This window comes from Fopius arisanus, unplaced genomic scaffold (genome assembly GCF_000806365.1).
Source record: "Fopius arisanus strain USDA-PBARC FA_bdor unplaced genomic scaffold, ASM80636v1 scaffold00051, whole genome shotgun sequence".
In the NCBI taxonomy this organism is placed as follows: domain Eukaryota; kingdom Metazoa; phylum Arthropoda; class Insecta; order Hymenoptera; family Braconidae; genus Fopius; species Fopius arisanus.
Window position 1 is genome coordinate 806186 of NW_011887790.1, and position 22695 is coordinate 828880.

General features: G+C 36.2%; 1 protein-coding gene across 1 annotated transcript in view; it reads right to left on the reverse strand.

Moving 5' to 3' along the window:
* LOC105267924 (ras-GEF domain-containing family member 1B) overlaps nt 1–11562 on the reverse strand; it is a gene marked incomplete in the record, with an annotated part of 25762 nt that extends 14200 nt beyond the window's left edge. Inside the window, 3 exon segments of the mRNA XM_011307100.1 lie at nt 4809–5214; nt 5659–5893; nt 11294–11562. Coding sequence (XP_011305402.1) covers nt 4809–5214; nt 5659–5893; nt 11294–11369 — 717 coding nt within the window.
* Nucleotides 11563–22695: the final 11133 nt, after the last annotated feature.

Consider the following 22695-nt stretch of genomic DNA (forward strand, 5'->3'; position numbering starts at 1 on the left):
CATCATTACCGTGTTTCAATTCACCATAAATTCCCAATAGAGAATTTATCCCCTAAGTCAGCCGAGAGTTAACAATTGATCCTATTCATTCTATCGTGGCTAATGCTTTGTCAATTGCCGTGAAATAACTTCTCACTTCAATGGATCCGATGAACAATGCATAATTATCGGAAATTACAAACGTTTATCTCCCACGAGGATTTTATACAATCATGATCTTTGCTCAGTCAATCATACTGTGTCACGAGGGAGCATAACGCCTCTGATGATTTACAATAAAAAATAAATCCCACGATTCAGTGCGTTATCGATTTGCTATTCTATTTTTCAATGATTAATCAATGCTGCATTAAAGTAATCGACCACGTGCTGCTGTTCGAGTTATGGAAAGGGATCCCAGAAGAAAGTCAATCTAATGGCGCGTAAAAATTTTATCATTCCGATTACTAGTGGAATTTTTATCGTTAAAATCGATTGTAATGAGGACATTATAGGCGATTTTCGTAATAAAAAAGAAGAAGAAGAGGGAATCGTTTTGAATGACACTCTACGGTTTAAAATGTCATGAATGGTTGAGATTGTTTTAACTGTGAAATCATGTGATTACCAATTATGCATTAGAAGGGATGAAGAATTGAATTCTGAATGTTTTTTTTTGTTGAGTAGAAATTAATTAGTGGTATAAACTAATTTAATTCTATATGTTAGGATTCGAACTGTATATAATGATATAATGATTTTAACATCGACAGATCAAGGAAAACGATATCTCGAGGCAGCCGGCAAATGTCGAGACATGAGATTTATTTCATCACGCTTCAGTGGTAATATAAGAATGGTAATAAAGAAAAGTGGCAATCTAGCATATTGAATATTCCGAGCAGCTAATCAAACTAGAGTACCCGAAACACTCTCTCAAGTTATAGCCTACAGATCCGGACTGGAACGAGTTTCATCTAGCTTCTCTAAATCTCCGATCCTTATGATAGACTTCAATCTCACCGAAATAATCTTGCAAATTTCATTATTATATTATCAATGCAAAAAAAATACGCAATCAACAAAATTTTGTATTTAATTGCATCGGGTTATTACCGCGTTTTTCTACTAGTCGTTTTGTTATTTTTTCTTTAGGTGGTGTAATCCACTGAAAAATAACGGCAAAATATAATTCCGTATTTTTTAACTCTGGCCACTTTTCCCACGTTTACTACATCTGTGAAACTATCAAATTAAAAGACTGAGAATATTTTTTTTACACCCGATCTCTAGAAAAGGGGTCTTTTGATATTGGCGGTTGGATAATCTCCGGAGGAGTTCCTGTATAGAAACACAGATGAATATTACACGAATTATCTTGAATGATCTCTGAAGATTGTTATTGAATAAGAAATATCAAGAGTAACTCTCTCCACAACACAGATTCCTCTAGAAACAATTTTTTAAAATGAATTCTTGAAATCCTTATCACATTGAAAATAATTGTCTTCTATAGATCACATCCAAAATAACCCCTCAACTAACATCACCACCTGAATTTCCTTTGAAATCAGGCATTACCAAATAATCAATTCACTCGATAATTCGCGCCGAATAATCGATATCCCCGAGGCAATAGATTCCATCAATGCACAGTGAGTAAAGTCATGTGTATCCCAAGGAATTCCAGTTAATAAAATCTCAACAATTCCATTTTATTCCAACACCATTGGAATAAAATCATTGAAAATAGGTGGGTGGAGCGTAGAGTGTAGTTTATCCACCGAAATCCCCGAATTATTCCCCACAAAGTGTCATCGAGTGTTGAAACCATTCACAAACTCTGAAAGTGTCAAACTTACTGAAACTCTGACCAAGTGAAACAGAAATCAACTATCACCCGCTATTTCCCTCATCACGACAATTTTCGACGATCGCGCACTTACTTGTCACATCATGTTGTCCAACTAAATATAACCTGCGGTACAACACATTGCATTAACTCAAATAATCCCAAGTAGTACAACCAATAATGGATAATGGTAATGATGGTCTTATTGTGGTCAACAATGTGTGACCCAATGAGAGAATATGCTCATTGATGATAAAATAGAGTGTGAAATAAGGAATAATATTGGATTGCCTCAATAGAGGTGCAATAGAGTACTGGCTCTCCCCATTTTCATTGGACGGGGTGTCACCCCTAGCTCAGACGACCGATGACTGCATCCATTGCGCCGGCGTTCCGATCCTGCGCAACCATCATCCCAGCACAAACTCCACTGATACATCTAATGGATGCTGAGAAACCATCCAATGGATCTTCCTACTCATCTCGGCCATCAGAATCCAAAGAATCATACTAACAATAGCAATTGTTAATCCCTTGGGCTTTTTTTTTCAGTCTCAATCCAGTACTCAATTCAGTAGTCACTCTCGTCTAGTCATAATGTGCAGTTCTTCTTCATTAATCTTTTGGCTAAGCATCTGTCGTCTTCCTCCTTTCTTTCTTCAATTTCTTATATTTCTCGGAATGAGGAAGAGGAATTTCATTGGTTTTCCAGGTGATGCAGGACAGCGGTTGACTCAACATGTAGCTCGTGGTAATCCAATTTTTTTTTCGCCATGAAAATTGCCGTTTGGGTAATTTTCTTGTTCTTTCGAAATTCTCATGGTACTTGTGGATGGATTGTTCGAGAAGAACATTTTCCGGGATTACAATTAATATTTTTTGGAATTTGTCTTTGTTAAGTTAGTTAATCTTTGGGTTACGGAAATATATATGAGTTTGGACGAGTATTTACTGCATGAGTAGATTTCTCTAGGTGGAATTGGGTGTTATGTTAAGTGGATAAATTTCTCGACCTACATCGGTTGAGTACAGGATTTTCGAAATGCTTTGAACCGACATTTTCTTCTCTTTGTCCCAGGAATAGTAATCCCAATTTAGTCATGAAAACAATTTTCTATAATTAGACGAGTTTAGTGTTTTATCGCGGATGTACTCATTCCACGAATAATTAGCAGAGGATTTTTATTTGATTCATTATTAAAATAAAATTCTACTATTAATCCTATCAAAGACAGCGATTGTTTTTTCAGATCTATTCAAAGAAGAAGTAGTGGAATGGTTTGAGCCGGTGTGGAATCCTGTTTATTAATCATTTATCCGAGTAATGAGCTTTGTGGGAAGCACTGCGAGAGACTTCCTCTAAAGGGAATCACAGGCCCTACAAGAAAAGTCGCACGACATTTTTCCATAAAACCAGTAATTCTTTGAATGACGGCCTAATTAGCTTTCTTTCATAGCGCATTAAAATGCAGCCGAGGGCGTCATGGAAGGAGTAAAGCGGTTGCGCCCTAATTTTTCAAAGTAGAAGGATGAAATATATACACAAAAAATGTGCACTTAAAGTAGCAGATACGAAACTCAGATTTCAAAGATTAAAATCTGGAAATATTTGTAGACTCCAGTTAATAAGGATAGGAAAATACTGATTAACTTTCTCACATGAAAAAAATATATATCCAGAAATATATGTCAATTATATCTGAATATGTCGCACGAATTTCGGGAAAAAATGCATTATTTTTCAAAATCCCACATTTTATTTCAAGAACCAACAAAAATTACACCAGACAATCTATCGTCATTTCCGGTTATTTTGAGCGCTCACTGGTCATTAGCTAGTGAAAGGGAATTTTTTATGAATCCTTGATAGGAAATACATCTATATATATACCCATGTATGTATATGAATGCCTTAAAAAAAATCATCAGTCGTACAAAAATATTTTTAGGGGTACATATTGATGAAAAATATGTGTAACGCCATCAAACAGGGAAAATAAAAAAAGTGTGTCGTTTTGTTTGAATTTGTTAGAAACCGCGCTTTTATGATTTAATCACGAGTGAAGGTGCGAAAATCCAGGAAACATGATTGATTATGTGGCGTAAATTATGTAAGGATAAAAAATGGGATTGTTGAGAAATCTGAAGTCAATAACAATCGACTGATCTTTCCACTGTATCACTCTGACTTTAAATCACATGAAATCATTTGAAACCAGTAATCATTGTACCTGACACCGAAAACCTCATCGACCCTCGACTCTTAAAAAGAATGATATTTTTTTTGTCATATGAGTTTTCTACGTTGCCCATTCCCAAAAGCTATAAAATGCGTTCAGAAATTGAAACCCTAATTTCAATTCCAGCTGAACCTTGAAATGAGAAGAGAAAAACAAATAAACGGGATTCTGTATTCTGGTGAATGGTTGAAGCCATTTTCAGACAAATCTAAGACCATGAGGTTTGACACCTCACGAGCTGACCTGGAACGCCCCATATACATTTCTTACATATGCGTAAGAATTGAAAAATCATTGATTTACTTTTCGCTTTCACTCCAGCATTCATTTCCATCCACTTAATTTCATAAAATCGATCCTACATCAACCATTTGCTAGTTCATCACATTAATTTGATCCTCATTGCATGTACCAATTCCTCCACGAAATCAATCAACGAGAGAAATCAGTGAATGATTCGGGTCGACATAACATGTGGTTTATTGCTCAATCGTCCCAGTAATAAATCATGTTGAAGAGAATTATCAGTTATTAATCTATTTTCAAAAGGAAAATCTCTCCGCAACGAAAATGCGCTTCAGTGCGTTCACGAAATCAAGAAAAATGTCGTCTTGAAATTGAAAGGCTCTCGTTAAATTGTTAGGCTGGGCGTTATTGAAGACATTAAAAATATTGTTATGACAAATACGAAGGAGAATATGATTAGTATATAAACTTATGATATGGTGTACGCTTACCCCTAACGTAGGATTCACTTCGGGCACACTCAATCCAAGATTACTCAATTGGTTTAAACACTGCTGCATACAATCCGGAACACTTTCTCCATATTTAGAGTATAATTTTTGTTCTTCTTCTTCTCCCCTCAATACATTATTGGTGCTGTTATTGGTTGTGTAACCTTGGTCTGAACTAGCGCTGGACTCTGACCGCGACTGATCAGAATTGTAACAGGGATTCCGGGGTTTTTTAATCATTCCCACTGGTTCCCAGATTTCACTCGTTGAAGACACATAATAATTGCTTTCGTGTGTCTCTCTACTCCGCTCATCAATTACTTTATTGTTACGAGAGACTGTGACTTCTTCTTTAGTTACAATACTGGATTTTGTACTTAGTGATGTTTCCAATCGCACTGGAGCCCTTTTAAAAACATGGGAATTGGATGTAGAGTTTTCAGATGTATCATTCAAAAATTCCCACCATAACACTTGACTTTTTTTCTTCAAGGATAATAAATAATAAGTTAGATATATTTTATCTTTTGAAATTTAATAAATTTATTGGATTCAATCGATCGATTATACTCCAAATGTGTTCCACTCGTTCAAGATGATGGTAATCTCACAATAATTTCTTACTAATGACACTATAATTCATGATTCACAATAATTGGGTCGAATTATAGTCAATTAATGTCATTAATGACTGAAATACGGGATTGTTTAAAATACAATGAAAATATGAAAAGTTTAAAAAATCTGGAATTAGGATTGGAACATTAAAAATTGAAGTGATGATTGAGTGATAGTGAAATTGGTGCCATCGCTTTGTAATAAATTTCCAATTTTTTTTTTTCTATTCTACCTGAGAATTCCAGCCCTGATAAGAATTTGATTAAGTAGATCACACGATGGTATTTGGCCCGTGAGTATCGCCTCTTTTATAGCAACACTGTCATTGCCCTCAAGCTTAATAGGTACCCCATTAATCAATAATACTTCCTCCTCGCATATCGAGGATTTTTTTTCACAGTCAATAACCTTTACCCCAGGCCCAAGGATAGACTCCACTGTCGACTGAATCTCCTGATCATCCATATCTACACACATTCAACAAAAGTATACCATTCATTAATGTTGATAAATCATTAAACTTGTTGTCATGAATATAAATAGTGTTGATCAATAATTCAAAGAGCATTCGATATTTCTGAGAATAGTTGAAATGGAAAAACTACTGCTATTGATAGACAACTCGAGCGGTTTACGAATTGCGTTCATTTCTCTGAATGTTGGGGTCCAGTTCTTTATATGGTGAGGTTTCCTAACGGATCAGGTCGAGTGCCCTCGACAATTGCTCTCTCAAAGTAACCAGAATGAATACTTTTCAGAATATTTTGGATATTCTCGAGGCTCTAGACGAAAGTCTCGCTATTGGATCTAATGAATGTACTGTCTCTGTTTTTTTCAAATTATATTTCGAGGGATATACTAGTTACACTGTTAAAAACGTCGATAGAATTTTCTGGCAATTTGCGGACAATCAAGTTGCATCAAACGGTTTGAAAATTATTTACAGGATATTTCGTTGCGGTAGCAACAAATTGCATTGGTATGCCAGTCCCACCGGTATTTTAATTGAAAACAATATAATTTAATGACAGGCATGTGCGCATTAATGAGCAGAATTGATTATCGTAATCACTTCACGTATGGAAATGGAAAGAATGAGTTTTCTGGAGATTATTTCTCTAGGATTATTCGTTTCTTTGAGGATTGTTGTATTAAGGATTATAGCGGTTCAAACTCTAGTGGATGAAGTCTTTTAGTCAAAGATTTCTGAAATTTATGACTGGACGGAAGATGTTCTCCATATTTGTTATATAAAGCTAGGAGTGCGGAACGTTTGACAGGCAAATCTACAACTGTCAAACAAATCCCATTCGTTGAAACTCTTCGAAAGTTTTCGTATTTTTTCTCAAATACTCGAAACTTCACGATGGGGAATGATATAATAGATAAATCCTCACATCCTAACGACACGTGACGTGCTATGAAAAAATAGAAAATAGAATAATCCGGAGAGGAGGTGTAAAGAGAAAATATAAAGTTCTAGTGGACATCATCATATAAATTCTACGATTTGTTGTTCCGTAAAAATTAACCGCCCGTTTGAGTCGCCGCTGTAGAAATAAGTCGTTCTGTAATTTTATTGCAACGATTTAGAAATCTTACAGAACATAAAGTAAAAATAACTGACAAGCTCCATAAAAATTTTTGAAGGTTTCGGAATTTTTGAATTTTGAGGGCATATTGAATGGTGAAATTTCCGTACGATTTTATTTCATCGGGAAAAATTATAATTATAATTATAATTATCGGTGATAATTTCGTACTCTCTTTAGTGATAAACCTGAGTATTCACGAATCATATTTCTTTCCTGTCGTTCCTATAAAAATCACCGGAAAACCCACTGCTGATTACGTAAATTATTCCACAATTATTACTGAATATTTCCCTCTGTTTGCAAAGATGTATTCGATACGTAAGAAACTTGAAATCGCATGGATAGAAAATGGTGATCTGTGGGTGGCCCGTTGAAAAATAAATAAATAATGTCCTCTAAGCTAAAAAAGTTCTCAAGGGTATGTATCTACATTTAGCAAAATTATTGTTCCCATCACTAAGAATTATAATGAAATTTCTATTTTTCTTTTAAGGCTCGGGTGGATTATCTAGAAAAGATAATTTACTCCGAAATTCGAATTCCTAATTACTCTGGCAATAAATCGTTTTTTTTTAGTAATTGTTAGCTAGCGTTCTAGCGGTTGTCAACAACTAGGCTAGCTAATAATTATTGGAAAAAACGATTAATTGACGGAGTAATTAGAAGTCCCAATTTTGGAGTAAATTATCTTTTCCAGACAGTCCATCCGGGCCTTAATATACATTTAACCAACTTTTCTGGTGACGATGTGGAATTGGTTGCAATCATAATTCCCACAAAATCATCATCGTAAAATGATGATATAAAAGGCTTAAGCGCCATTTTCCTCGACAATATTTTACAGTAGCAAATAGACCTATAGGTCCCAATAATAAATATTAAAAGAAACATATGTTCGGCGTTCGTGGCTCTATATTTCTCTGTTTGTGGTTGAATTTCCAATTTCTACCTAGCGTAAGTAATCAGAGACGAGTACAACTCGTATACATACGTCTCTGTTATCAGTTACTGAAAGACTTGATAATGACAAAGGGGTGTAACTCCCATACACGAATCTATTCTTTTCTTTGTTAGTCATTATTATTGTTTCGGAGCTTGCAATGGAGGTAATACTACTTTATTCTATTGAAACTGTTACTTCCTTCTTCAAACGAGAAAAAAGAAAAGTGAAAAGATAGGTTTGTTAACTTTTTGAGAATAGTTCTTATCTCATTCAAGTACTCTTCTAGTAACTCCTGATTAATCACGCATAGATTGAAATTTCAAAAAGGATAATACATAAAAAAATTACAACTTCGGTATTCTCTCCGGAGAAGAATAATTAACGAATAGTACTTCTGCCCACGTATGAGCTATTCCCATTCAATTCAATCTGAGGATTCAACACAAAGCTTCTCATGGGATGACGTTATCGGAAAATATTGGACAAGTCTACTTTTTTTATCGGCTGATAGGACATTTCAGCGATCATTTCCATGCAGTGTTTTAATTACTTTTTACCCCCCAATTCAATTTATCTATGGAACTCAAATTCAATTCGATACTTGGTATCCCTTTTGAAAAAAAGCATATGCATATCGTACTATATATATATAAATACATAAAATATAATATATCATTGTAATAAAATAATGATTTGTCTAGAATAAAAAAAAATATTGTATTTATCAATTGAATTCAATTAAAGAAAAAAAGATAAAAATTGGTAATCAACCGAAGAAATTAATTAGAAACTGATATTTGATATTTATTCATAAATGGTACTGGTACTTTGAATTCCATAAAAAACTCAAAATAGACTGTGGAAAAATTCATTTTATCTGACGTTTTTTATTAATATCTATCCAAACATCAATCATTTGAGGAACGTGAATAATAGAAAAACGGCATGAGTGGGACGTACATTCTTTTGATTTGAGCTGGGGGAAATTTATCAACTAGTTTCTATAACCATTAATGTGAAAGAGACGCAAGATTATATTTTCCAATTGATATCAGAAGGGCACACTGAAAGATGAACCTCTGTCCCGCTAGGGAATGGTGTATTTATCTTGTTTAGGATATCATTTTATTACCAGGCATTTAATTAAAAGTTGAATAACAAAATTCAAACTCATCAATATGAAAAGAGGTATTTGGGTCTTGAGTGTGACAGCAATAATGCCATGGGGTTTCCAAATTGAGTAATACAGTATTCTTATAAATCAATTAATGAAAATCAATTAATGGGTAAAAATTTACTTTGGGCGGATTTTGTGTGTTAATCAATAAGATAATTTTGGAAATGCTTGTATAATTGGAGAACTACCAGGGGTAGACGAATATGATATATTATTTCGATTTCAGTTAAATCCAATACACATATTACACTCTGACACCGATTGAGTGACCGGGCAAAATCAAAGTCCAAATAACCTTCGGCAGAAATAATTATTTAAAATAATTCTCCTCAGGATGACCCCGAGACTGTGAACGCGTTCGAATAAAATTTATCACACTGTGTGTAAACTGACATTTTATAAATTTCTTTGCAAATTTTTAAAAACAATTTTCAGCAATCTCGAAATTTTCCTAGTTGCAGAAAATTCAGTCTTTCTTTCCTGGAATAGGAATTTATTTTTAACAGTGAACCTCGAAAAACCTCGCCTATCTCATGTTTTCATTCCATTCAACACCTCCAGTTGAAAATTCTCAAACAAAGCATGGAAACAACTATGCTTGTAATTATTTACAGAATCTGTGCCCGCCAGAAAGTCTGAAGCAAAGAATTACCCTGTACACCTAGTTTTACAGAGAAAAATCTTCTACATCCGTGCACAAAGCCCCTTGTTTTAATTTGGTGCAGAATACTAATGAAAAGAAATGGATGGCACATTCATGAGTACAACTACTTTGTGCATTGTACAGAGTACGCGAATAATGAAAACACACGAAACGCGAAAAAAATACTTCGTAACAAGGCACTATCTTACGACTTGACTAAAATCATGCGTTCGTAGTGTCTGGTACGTAATAGCACGGACTAAAATGTACGAAATCTAAAAAAAAAAAACAATGTCCCCCGTTCCTACTAAAATGTCTATCTCTATTTTTCAAGTGCTAAGGAGTTATTGCAACAATCTTTTTCTTGTTTATTTTTTTTTATTTCTGGGAAATCATGGATCACATTGACGTGAAAAAATATACCGTTTGTGAGTTTTATAATTATTTAATGACTCTAAAATTTTTATAGTCGGCCGTCTATTTTGATGATGAAAGTTCATGAATTGTAAATACGTTTTTGAAACTATCGATTAATTTCATTTATCAATTTCAAGACAATTTTTTTTTTTAATTCACGAATTTTTTTGCTCAGCATACCAATCGTTTTTCAGAAATTGGTACAAAAATAAACATGAAAAATGAAAAGATATCGATAATAACTTCTTAATTCAGTGACTGCTTGTACGTGAGATATAAAATTCATTGGAGAGTAAAAATTCGTTCATGAGTAAAACACAAGAATTTAAATAACAGTCCTTGACATAAAATATACATGATTCCACAATTTGCGATGATATAAACCTTATTGTCAAGAACAGAGCAGCAATTCTGAAGGTGGTTTCATTGTCACGTACATCCAACAAATGACTTGTGCACAAATCTGATTCAATTCTCGTGGGATTCCAGTTTATATTATGCACTTCCCCACTCTGAATCTATTGAATGCAACAAACGTGTCGTACATAATCTAATACTACGAATTACCGTGCAACTAACCCCAACAAAATATTTCATGATAAACTCATAAAATTACAGTTAACTCCACCAAAGTCACTATTTTCAATGGACAAATAAATGTTATCATAAAACTCACCTTATGTTGTCGTTGTATCTAACAATAATATCGCATTCTCATCCCCTCCAGACTATCGATCGATAATGGTGATAAACCAATAATTCATCAATGCATTAAAAGAACAGCCATTTCTTCTACCACAAAGCGAAAATGTTGGAACTGAAATCCGTGTATTCAGGTGTAGACTACCACTTTCTCAAAATCTACAATTTGCCGTACACGATTTCTCCCCAATTCTCATTTTCACTTTTACTTGAAGCTGAAATGCACCAATACCCTTTACTTATTACATAGATTTCTAACTGCATCACCATTCCCCATACACCTGTCTACTCCAATTAATAAACAGATCCCCTGACAAAACGTAAATATTATATCTCCAATAATCCACCACTTCTATTTAATACGAAAGTGATTTTTTTACGAAGGCGTACCACATAGCCACATGTTGATGTATACCTGAGTCCCTGAGTTCCAAGTGAGAGATTTGACTATAGATATTGAGATCATTGGATATACTAGTGTAGATAGTCACAAGTTAAATATTTAATCACCAATTGTTGACAGGGGTTTATTATCAGTTGTATGCACCTTGGTACTGGTGATAATGTACGTGAAAGGTGGAAAAAAAAATGGTTGCTCCAAAAACAGTGAGGTAAAAAGAGGATAAATATAGTAGATCTTTACAAGGCAAGCGCTCGAGGCCAACTGGCGACTCGGCGACTGACAGTCCTGAAGTCGTGATCCACAGGCGCAACTGCTGCCACCGCCATCATCATGACTACAACTAAAAAAATCGAAAACCGAGAGCTCCAGTCGCCCCAGTACACCAGACAACATCGATATGTCCCTCCTGTTACTCATCTACTGTATTTTCGCCCCACGGAAAACAACGCCAACCACCCATAAGACCCTAACATCCCATTTACTTTGTTTACCCCAAATTTCCCAAAATATTCCACCCACCACCACCCCCACCCCCTTTTGAATTTTTTCAACCTAATACATTTAACAGTGTGGGCTTTGTTATTATCGCATTATGTAATATCGCACCCCAGATTGTTACTATTGAGTTGTCTTTCGTTTAATTTTCAGTGCCAACTTTCGGAAATTCGATATTTAGTCATTGAACATTCAGAAATTCGAGGGGAAATTGTAATTGTGAATTTGGAGGACAGTAATGGTGGAGATAATTTAGGGGTGAAGAATTCACGGAATTTTGGATTTTATTAGAAGTTCAATACAATTTGGTGGTGATTATTGAGGGATTCTCCATTTCTCCATTTATCCTTAGAATTTTGTAATTTTATGGAATTCTCGGTGAAACCTCGAATTTATTTATTTTTTTTTAATGCTGGAAAGAGGGGAAATTCACCGCCCCTCTTTTACAGGGATGCAAGTGAATTGCACTGTTCGATATTATGGAAAATAGAGTAATAGTTAATTTAGTGAATATACAGAAGAAAACATGTTTTCCTCGAAGTTTTTCTCTTTAAGAAAATTTTATTCTGCACATTATCCTCGCTCCATCTGCTTGATCAACCCTTTGATGTTTTTGAAGTATAAATCATATGCAAGATGCTATCTTCCGCCTTTCCGAATTTCTGAATGATGAACATAATTCACATAACAATTTAGCAACAGAATTCCATCGGCTATTTGGACAGTGAGTTTCTAAAAGAGTTCACAGAAGACGGGAAATTTATATAGCATTCCACACCTTATGGCGTCACAAGAAATCATTGACTAGGATTTTTGGATTAGGTAGGAAGACAACCAGGATAATTCTCAATATAACTTTACAATAAAAATTTACTGAAAAAATGGATTTACTTCTCGTAGGCGAGTCTCGCTTGATAGACGCAAAAGAGATGGCGAATGAACGGAGAAGACTTAGCGCTCCAGTTATTGATTTTTGGTAGCACAATGAACATGGGATTATTCAGAGGCGAGTGAACGAGACACAACTTAGAAAAAAAAATATTTATGATTCTCAGACGCATCCAGATTGATACTCCATATTTCATGAGCAAATAAGAGTTCCAGTGCTTTTTATTCATGATAACAATCAAGTGATCTGAAAGGTAAAAGATAATCTTCATCGTGTATTATAAACGGGGAAATTTTCACATGGGAAATTTAATTATGGATTACGCGATAAAATTAATTTGTCAGATTCAATTACTCATTGTTCTCCATGTAGTGTGATTATCTTTGGTCGATAAGGCAGATGCTAGATACCTGTCTAGTATTCCCAGGATTATTTGTTCAAACTTGGTGAAAAGATAATCCAAACTCGAGTGCTATGATTTTTTCACTTGATCAAATATTGGTACCTCCTGGAGAAAATCAGCAGAAGGCAACGCAAATGATTTTGTAGTCTGAATTTCTTTTATTTCGATCTAAATTTGTAATCCTTCTCTACCACTCGAAATCCAGCGATTTCGTTCGCAGATGGTCTTACCTGAAGATTTGTACATATTGTGTAGAAAATGGGATTTCGTAAAGAAATCAAATGCATGGCGGTGCCTGCTCTAGAAAATTACTATTCCAATCTTCCAGCTTTCTCATTTGATATAAGAATTCGGAATCCCGAGAGATACATTCAAATTCTCCACAAGTCCTATTGTTTTTTATGACGTAGTATGTGAATAGCATTTTCTGATAGATGTGGGGAAAGTGTTGCTTAGCTGATTAGCTGGGAGATTTATAGGATACGTCAGAGGTGAAAAAGGATTTTCGCACATGTCTAGAATATTTTATTGTATGACGTCTAGACTTTTCGGACGGAGCGCAATAAATTATGTAATCAGCCAGCATTGTATGAATATTAGTCGACGCAAGTATTTATACAAGGCCATAAATTTTCTGGTTAGTGTTGGAGATATTGGCTGATCTCGACTTTGCTTGTTATATTTGAGACGAGGATAAACCTCCTCGATTATTCAATGCGGTCACAATAGGGCTGATTCATCATTTTAATATGATGCCTTTACGACTATTATACACTGAGAAAGAAAAAGTGCCGGTCAAGTATTTACGCGATTGATCGTCATTCACTCATTTTATTCCTTCATTCAAGTCCGAAATGACTCGAGCCAACAACGTCCCCTTGATGAAAGTACACTTGAATATCCTCTTCGTATTTCATCTGCATTTACTTATTGCTTCAAGTATACGCAAGACTAATTAAGGTGTACGTTCACTTGTCAATAGAATTTTCGAAGAATAAATGAACTTTTAGTGCCTTAAATTGGCAATTTCAGGAAAAGATGGTTGAAGAGTCAAGTCAAGACTTTGTTGTCAGCAAAAACAAGTTCGTTGTAAATTGCATAAAAAGCATACGCGTTGAATCAACGCTTTTTTAATCTCTTAAAAATAATTTAAGGAATAAGAAAAATAATAATATTACCTCAACTTCTGGAGATTGTGCGATGCGCGATGTTCTTGGAGGTTTCTCAGGTGGTATTTTCTTGAAAGTTCCCGGTGACACAGATTCACTGAGCATTTTTGATGAAATGATGCTGGAAGGGAGTGTCTGTGATCCCGCGGATGAAATGACCATGTTATCAGATAGCATAGTGGGTGCTGTCACCACTGGTGGAGTCTGATATGTGGCGGGATATGACAATGAGATCCGTGGCCCTTCAGTTTTTTCGTATTTCAAAACGTCTGACAATGCTATCTGGGGATTTCGCTCTGATTCTGCATTGTCAGAGATACGCGGTGATAGTTTGTTAGACGACGTTGAGTGAGATGTGTAAGTCTGAAAATTAATGGATGGTAGGTATGGGCTGGATGGTAATTGCTGGTGTTTTGTCTCGTTTTCCGGTAGCGATGAGAATAAGTGCTCTGGAAGAGTTGTTAGAACTTTCTTTTGTTGAAAATCAGTGGCATGTCGCAGAGTTTTCTCGGTTGCTTGTCGCTCTTGTAGACACTGGAGACGAGTGTGAAGATCACTCTGCATGTGTTGAAACTGAGCTACTTGATCCAAAATTTTATTTTGATTCTGTAAACACTGTAGACGCTGCTGAAGATCGTTCTGCTGGCGTTCAAATTGACTTAATTTTTCCGATATAATATCCAAACTTTGTTGATTCTGTTGGAATTTGTGCTGATGTTGTTGATGCTGTTGATGTTGATTTGCACTTTTGTCCTCGCTTTGGCACTCCATCGAAACCATCTGTAGATTTTCAATATGACTCTTACTATGTGTCAATAAATTCGTACTGACGTTATGAGCCTTTTTATGACCGTGAATTATATGGTCAGTCTGTTTGAACGTTTTACCGCTGTTATCAAAATCAGTGACAATCGTCAAGCCCATTTTGGCATCGAATGTTGCGTCACTCAGTGCCGGAAATTGATGACAGATATTGGGACTATTGCGTTGAGACGATGCTGTATTGACAACCGGAATGAGATTGGTAACAGATCCGGTGGTGGATTGATCGTCGAATTCTTTTCGTGTGAGTTCCATTTGTTTAGTGAGGTCAGCGCTCACATGACGAAGATGACGACGCTGTTCCATTATCGTATTTGGACTGATGTTAGGTATCGGTTGAAAAGCTGTTTGTAGAGCACGATGATCTCGTAGGCGATGCTCCTCCCCGACATACGAAGCCCTTAAATCCCGTTGGTATTCCGGTTTATTTTTGGGTTTAGGACTGGTGGAGAACATTTGTCCTTGGTACATCTGTTTTTCAATGTCCTGACGTTGACGTTGCTCAGCCCAATTTGCCAATTCCTGTTTGGTCTTTTCAAAATTCTGAGCAGATATAAGAGGTGTCTTTTGATTGATGCGATCATTTAGGGAGTCTCGAATAGCCATGAACGACATTGGTGAGCTTCTAATGTCATCCGAGTGTTTAGTATCAGTGATCATTGGTGAACTTCTTCGATCGTCGAAGTGCTCTGATCGTCTGTTATCATGGGAAATGATAGATCTAGTATTTGGACTGATACCAGCCCAATCAGGCTTTTGTTCGGTTGCAGTCTGTACGTAACTGGTGTCCTGTTGCAGATCAGCACCTATCGGTGAAACCCTAATGATCGGTTCGGTTCTTCTTTGATGATCCGCACACAATTGATTGTCAGCCCATGCTTTGTCTCCAGACGTTATCGATTTCTTCATCTCCTGCGAGTGCTTAATTTCTCCCGGGAATGTGAACGTAATAGTGTCATTACGCTTTTGGAAGCTCGTTGATACATCTACCGACATTGATTTACGGTGTTCAGAGCAGGTGACGTAAAGATCGCACTCAGGCATACTTGAATCTATTGGTTTATTTTTAGTTATTTGATTAGTGCTCGTATCGACGTAGAGTCCGTCCTGTCGAGTTCGCGGGGTTTGGTTGAGGGGTGTGGCAAAGGCCCTCTCTGTCCCAGATGTTGGATTAGTGATACTAGAACTTGCCACTGGTGTTTCATCCTTACTCTCGTTCCCCTTTTGATTCGTAATCTCACATTTAATCATCAAATTTTCCAATTTACCACCTGTTATATCAGTGCTGGCCGATTTACGATGACCCGCATCGTGAGTTATTTTGGAATTTCCACGTGGTGGAACCATTGGTTTCGGTCCACGCGCTGATGCTGCTCTCTCACTTCCCCCAATGATATTTTGCGAAATAGGCTGAATGATCGGTTGACCTTGATACTGTGTCATATCTACGGGAAATCTTTGTTGATTCGGCAATAATGATGGGCGAAATTGTTGACCCGGATAAATACCCATGTGAGGATTATAGGGAATGGGGTTGATGAGATTCTTGGGAATTTGACCGTAGGAATACTGGGGCAGTGCCGAGAACTGAGTGTAATCTTGCGTAACGGGTAATGTTTGGGTGGGAATGATGATGCTAGAGTAGAAAGGGGGTTGGGGGCTAACAGATTGAGGTGGTAATTGGGGATGTTGAACAGTGACATAGCCACCAGTGGAGGTACTGAACACTGGGTTTCTGGGTGATTGAATGTGTGCGTACAGCGCTGAATCACGACAAGATGGATCTCGGCTGACATACCTTGCTTGATCTCCATAGGAATGGACCTGCTGGCTAACCTGGGATGCCTCAAATTGACGCATCTGAGAATGATGACTGTGATCTGGGTAATCCTGAATCATTTGCCCTTGAGGTTGTCCTAAAGGAGTTTGACTGGATGTCTGGAGGACATAGGATACGCTGTCATTTCCATCTGGTTGCTGTTGATGATGTTGAGTTGACAGCGAGTGTCGTTCATCTCCGATAAGCGATTGTCTGAGTGTTGAAGTTAAGTAGCCACCGGGTCCAGCAAAGCTTCCTCCTATATGATCTTTGTTTTGTGAGTGCTGTTGAGGTGGGGCTGTTGCCTGAAGACCGGCCAACAGCCTCTCATCAGCAACATATGGACGATGAGAATTTTCAAATCCATTGGAGAAGTCGACTTTTGATTTTTCACACTTCGTCTCCGCCTCACTGCGACTATTTTCCGTTTGACCGCTCTGTGCAGAGTTATCGGTCTCCATGCGATTCTCATTAAAATCGGACATGGCGGCTGCCATCGACGGCCTTCCGCCGATGTAGCCAAGAATTCGCCCTAGTCCACACACTGTGGCGGCTTGTCAAGTACTATCTATAAATCTCTCTTGACGGCATAAATGCGTCTTGCTATTTTCACCTTATCAGCTCGCTCGCCTCTTATCGAGTTAGTTTAGGTAAATGCATTCGATCCATAAATCTAATTTCAAGAGTGATGGGCACATCTAAGGGCACAATTTCTAACTTCAAGGATGTCGATATTGAGAGTCGAAATTTGAGAGTTTGTCGGGGCGGAGGAGTTCATAATTTTCAACTTTGGTATTAAGGAGAGTACTTTAGTACTTCAGGGAATACTGGTCCATAATTTACTTTCTTTGGAACTGTTGGGCGAGTCAATCTAGCAGTATGATTCACCGCAACGAGAGGATTCATCATTAGAGTTGAGTAGAGTAGAGTAGTTTCTTTCACGAACGGTCTGGGTAGTACAACAGCTTCTGCAGGCCATGAATTAAATTATAGAAATGCATTTCCTCATAGTAGATGTAGTATAGTAGTCTGCACTCGAGCGACTTTACATTAGCAGTCTAATACTCTTACAATTGATCATGATAAATTGCTGCTGTAGGAGTCACAGCATCAGCATTAATTGTGATGAAATACTCAAACTCGCCAGTAAATGCTGATCTTTAGAACTACTAATCCACTCCTCTAAAGTAATAGTTAAATAATTCACCCTCGGATTAGCGTTGACATCGTTCGTTAACCCACCGTTAAACCACTGTACGAGTGAATATCTATTCAGTAATAACGAAATGTCGTTCTCCGCACACATTCATCCTAGCCATTTCTCCCTGGTATTGACTCGACCTAATTTATATTGCCTCAAAAACTCGTGAATTCATACGGCAAAAATTGTTGATGTTGAATATCACGTAAAATCGATGTTGCATGGTAGCACCAAGTATTGAATGTATTCTACTCTTTCATTTCCGGCACTCAGTTACCCCTCAACAATATGTACACAAGTTATAAATCATCCAGCGAGACAGCACAGTTGCCTCCTTTCGCCCAACAAAATATTAATATCAATATGAAGGCACCTCATTAATGCATATGTCAATTAACATGTGAACAAGTTGTATTAGTGAGTAAATACTTGTCAGTCTCATAATGAACGATCTATTATAAAAATCACTAATAATTGATAAGAGAGTACAACAGTTGAATTAACCACGGGTGTTACACTTTCATTCACAAATCCATTATGTACCGTGTCACAACACAGGTCACTAACCACGGTCACAAGGCAACTAACCTCCGGGTGTTCCTCGTCTTGACGTTACAGAGATATTGGGAGGTAAACGCCCTTCTCACACGGCAAGGTCTCAAAATCATTAAATATTTATAAGCGTATTTTCTTCTTCAGCCGGTATCAACCCACCTCCAGTGATCAATAGATTTATCACTCTTGTTAAATAATTCAGAGGTGATAAAATGTTATATCTCATGTCTTATTTTTCACCATTTGCAGTTCCATCAGTTTCATAGTCTTGATAGCCACGTGTACGGCACTGCCCTATCTACTTCATACATCAATGCTCCATTTTTAATTTGCACAGGGGTAGGAACACTTGTACACGTGACATTTCAATTAGCCAGTATTTAAATAATAACGTTATTTAAATTATTGATACTTGATTAGTTAGTGAGTGGTTGGTGGTGGAATGGTTGGTGATTTTTTGGTGAAGAGGTACAACAAGGTGTCCTGTTGTCGCGATACGGGGTGAACACACGACTTGTGGCCGATCCACCCTCAGTCTTCATACAGTTACTAATACAACCATCAAAAGCTTTACTAATACATACAACACTTTGGCGCCGCCGCAAAAACGTTTTCGGTGTTCCTGGGGTACTGTTCCTTCTACCGTACTGATCTTTATTTTCATTTTTCACTCATTGCAAATGGCCATTGATCCTTCGATATTCCGTACGCATCCAATCAATGAAATGACAGTGGTGTCCCGACAAAATACTGTCCATAGATTTGGGGGTGGTTTTCACTGTTCATTGGAAAAATAAAGAGCATAAGGATCCTCTCATGGTGATGGGGTGCGATTGTCCTGCTGTGGGGTCTTCAACGGCTAGGGGGTGAAACTACCCTCCGATCGAAAATGCCCAGTGGTGGGAGAGCTAACGGGGTGGAATTTATGACGTCAAAATGTTTCGGATTGTAGACGAATCAGAAGACCTTCTTTGCCGGGGATCAAGCTTTCTAGTGAAGACATACCGAGAGAAATATTCAAGAAAAATAGCGGAATATTTGACGTCTTCCGCAAATGGCAATGGTTCAGCTGGATTTCTATAGAAATATATAGAAGAGAAAAAATTGAAATGTTCGGTACACTTTTGGGTTTGTCATCAAAATAACACGACGAAGTTACGTCGTTTTTTAAATTGTAAAATCTAATAGCGATTTCACGAATTATTGTGTGAAAGAATTTTTACGTCACATTTTGTCAACTTTACGGATTTTTTCGGTAATTTTTTAGTGGAATTTTCTCTCCGTCTATTTCGTTTCTATCGCTGGCAGAAAGCGTCTTTTCATTGCTAATATACATAATCGAAACGTAAGTTACGATTTCGAAATCGTAAATTATGCGGTGCAACCTCGTAAATTACGGGCTTCGAACTCATAAATTATCTGTTCTGAACTACTAAATTACGGATTTGAACCCGTAGTTTACATTTTTTGTCGCGTAGATAATTTAGGTTTTTAATCTCGTCATTCATCCGATCGGAAATATCGTACATTACGTTCTAGACTATATTTTCTAGTTTGCTTTATCTGTTTACACATTGAATGTACTAAAACTAAAAACACGTTTCTACAAATAATTGCAATTTTCATTCGACATTTGCTTGAGTATTTCAAGACAAGTAATCCTTGATGTTCGTTCATATTTAATCTTATCTTCTCCGAAACTTCAAAGAGGCGGATAGAGATTGGAATGGATTGATCAATAAAAATTTTTGGTCCATTTTTTTCTGAAGTCCATATTAAGAATCGAAATATCGAGTTTGCAATATTCTCTCACAAATTCTATCGCTCACGACTGTGAATTCATCGAAAACCATAAAATTGTTCCGTAAGGAAAACATTGAATATTAACAATTGGTCGTTCGACATGATAAATCGAAATATCGAAAAATCGAAAAAGAGTTTGAAGATGTCGAGAGCTTCATCTCTAAAACACCTAATTATAAATTAATATAATGATTTAAAAATTAGATTTTAATGCGTCTCTTGTCAACGTCAGGTACCATTATTTTTCATTGAATATATATAATATTTATATATTATATATATATATTCTTAAATCAATTATAAAATATAATTGATTGAAGCATTTATTGTTTTTCACGTACAGAAATATATCTATGAAAAAATTGATTAAAACACAATTGAAATATTCGTTTCATAACATTATCATTAGGAGCACTCATTTTGTCTACAGGAGCTGTAACGGAGGTCTTCCAAAGATTTTAATTCTAATGGAAAAGTAAAGAAGCTCATCTCCTATCGCTTTGATTAATCTGGTTTTAGTGTTTTCATAGTGGGATTGGATGATTGTTAATGAGAGTTTTCATTAAGAGATCTTCCATAATAAAATAGCCTTTGAGTACTGTAATGAAAAAAGGTTTGTGGAAAAAAAAGGGGAAGCCCACAGGCTGAGGTCAACACTCAAGGGTTTGTGTGAAGTAAAAAAATGAGCATTCACGCCTCTTCATTTCTTTCATAGCCCTCATACTTACCATCTTATCTCAGCTGTGGAGCAGTAAAAAATAAGACGTTAGGAAAGATTCTTACCGCTTACGCGAATGTCCCTGCGACATTCGCTTTTCATGAAAAAATCAGGAGTTGATGGCATTGAAAAGTCCGAGGAGAGGAAGTCCCGGTGTCTGACCAGTTCGTATCTTGAATCTCCTTAAACGTCATGGGTGGAGAAAATTTTTACTTGTCTCGATTCCCAGGCAACAACTGGAACGCTAACAGTCACTGCTGAAACGGAAATGATATAGGGGGAACTTACTCAGATGGTTATTAATATGTTGTGGTTAAATAATTGGGCTTTTGAGTCATTTGTCATTCAATCATTCGATCATAATAATTCTTACTTACACTATTACTAAATTATACTTGGAATTTCAAGTAAAAAAGAATTGACAAACCATTAAATTACATGAAATTTCTGTAGAATTATTTATTGGCAAATCAGTTAATTTCTTGAATATTATCAATTTTCAGGTCGATACAGCGGAAAACCGGAAAATACTTCTTTGAATTTTCAATCCATTGGCAATTCAATTATATTTGATATTGAATTTTTTGTATAAATTACATTTTCATATATAAAGGAGAAATAAAAATTTATGGACCGTTCTTTTATTGAGATTGAATTTAAACTCACGGAATTGAAAGTTCAGATGAGTTTCTGAGTGAAATATCAAGGAATTTCTAACAGTGTAAAGAGATAATAATCGTTAATGAGGAAATAAATTATTTCGCAAGGCACAGAGTTTCTATCATACACTGTAGGGTTAATAGAAAATAATTACTTAAATTTCCAAGACTTGGGCCTCTCTATTTTTGAGATATGGATCGTTAAAAATTGAGCGGAACGATAATTTTACATTTTTACGATGGATATCTCAACAAGGACAAGGTCAGTCCGAAATTGGAAGACGTTCGTTTTTATGAGAAAATGGTTTTCAGAAATACACGAATTACATAAAATACTAGAGAAGGATTATTTTACAGTTTGAAAACGTCGAAAAAAGGTAGAATCGTAGGCGTTTCAAAACATGTGGAATCTCTGAGTTTTCAAAATCGCGTGCGGTCGTAAAAGTTTTTAAGACTGTTTTTAAAACCCAAGAAAATGTCAAGTTTTTTTATTATTTTTCACAACAGGAAGTTCTACTTTAATTTATCCATGCTCGCGATACAGAAAATATAGCTATGATAGAGTGGATGATAAGCTGATGGAACGTCTTCCGTTAATAATTGAATCTCATCGTGTGAAATATTTTATGGATTCAATGCGTATGTAATATTTCTATCGGAAGGATATTCTGTCAACAACAAGAATATTAACCCAGGATATGATAATTATAAGGTGAAAAAAAAATCACTAAAACTGAGATGACACTTTCGTAAATGTGGGGTGAAGTGTTATTTCGGAAAAAATTACGAAACGAATCTGAATTATTATGTTATAGCCACATAATTTTTTTATAATGTCCGGTAGAAATGACGAATA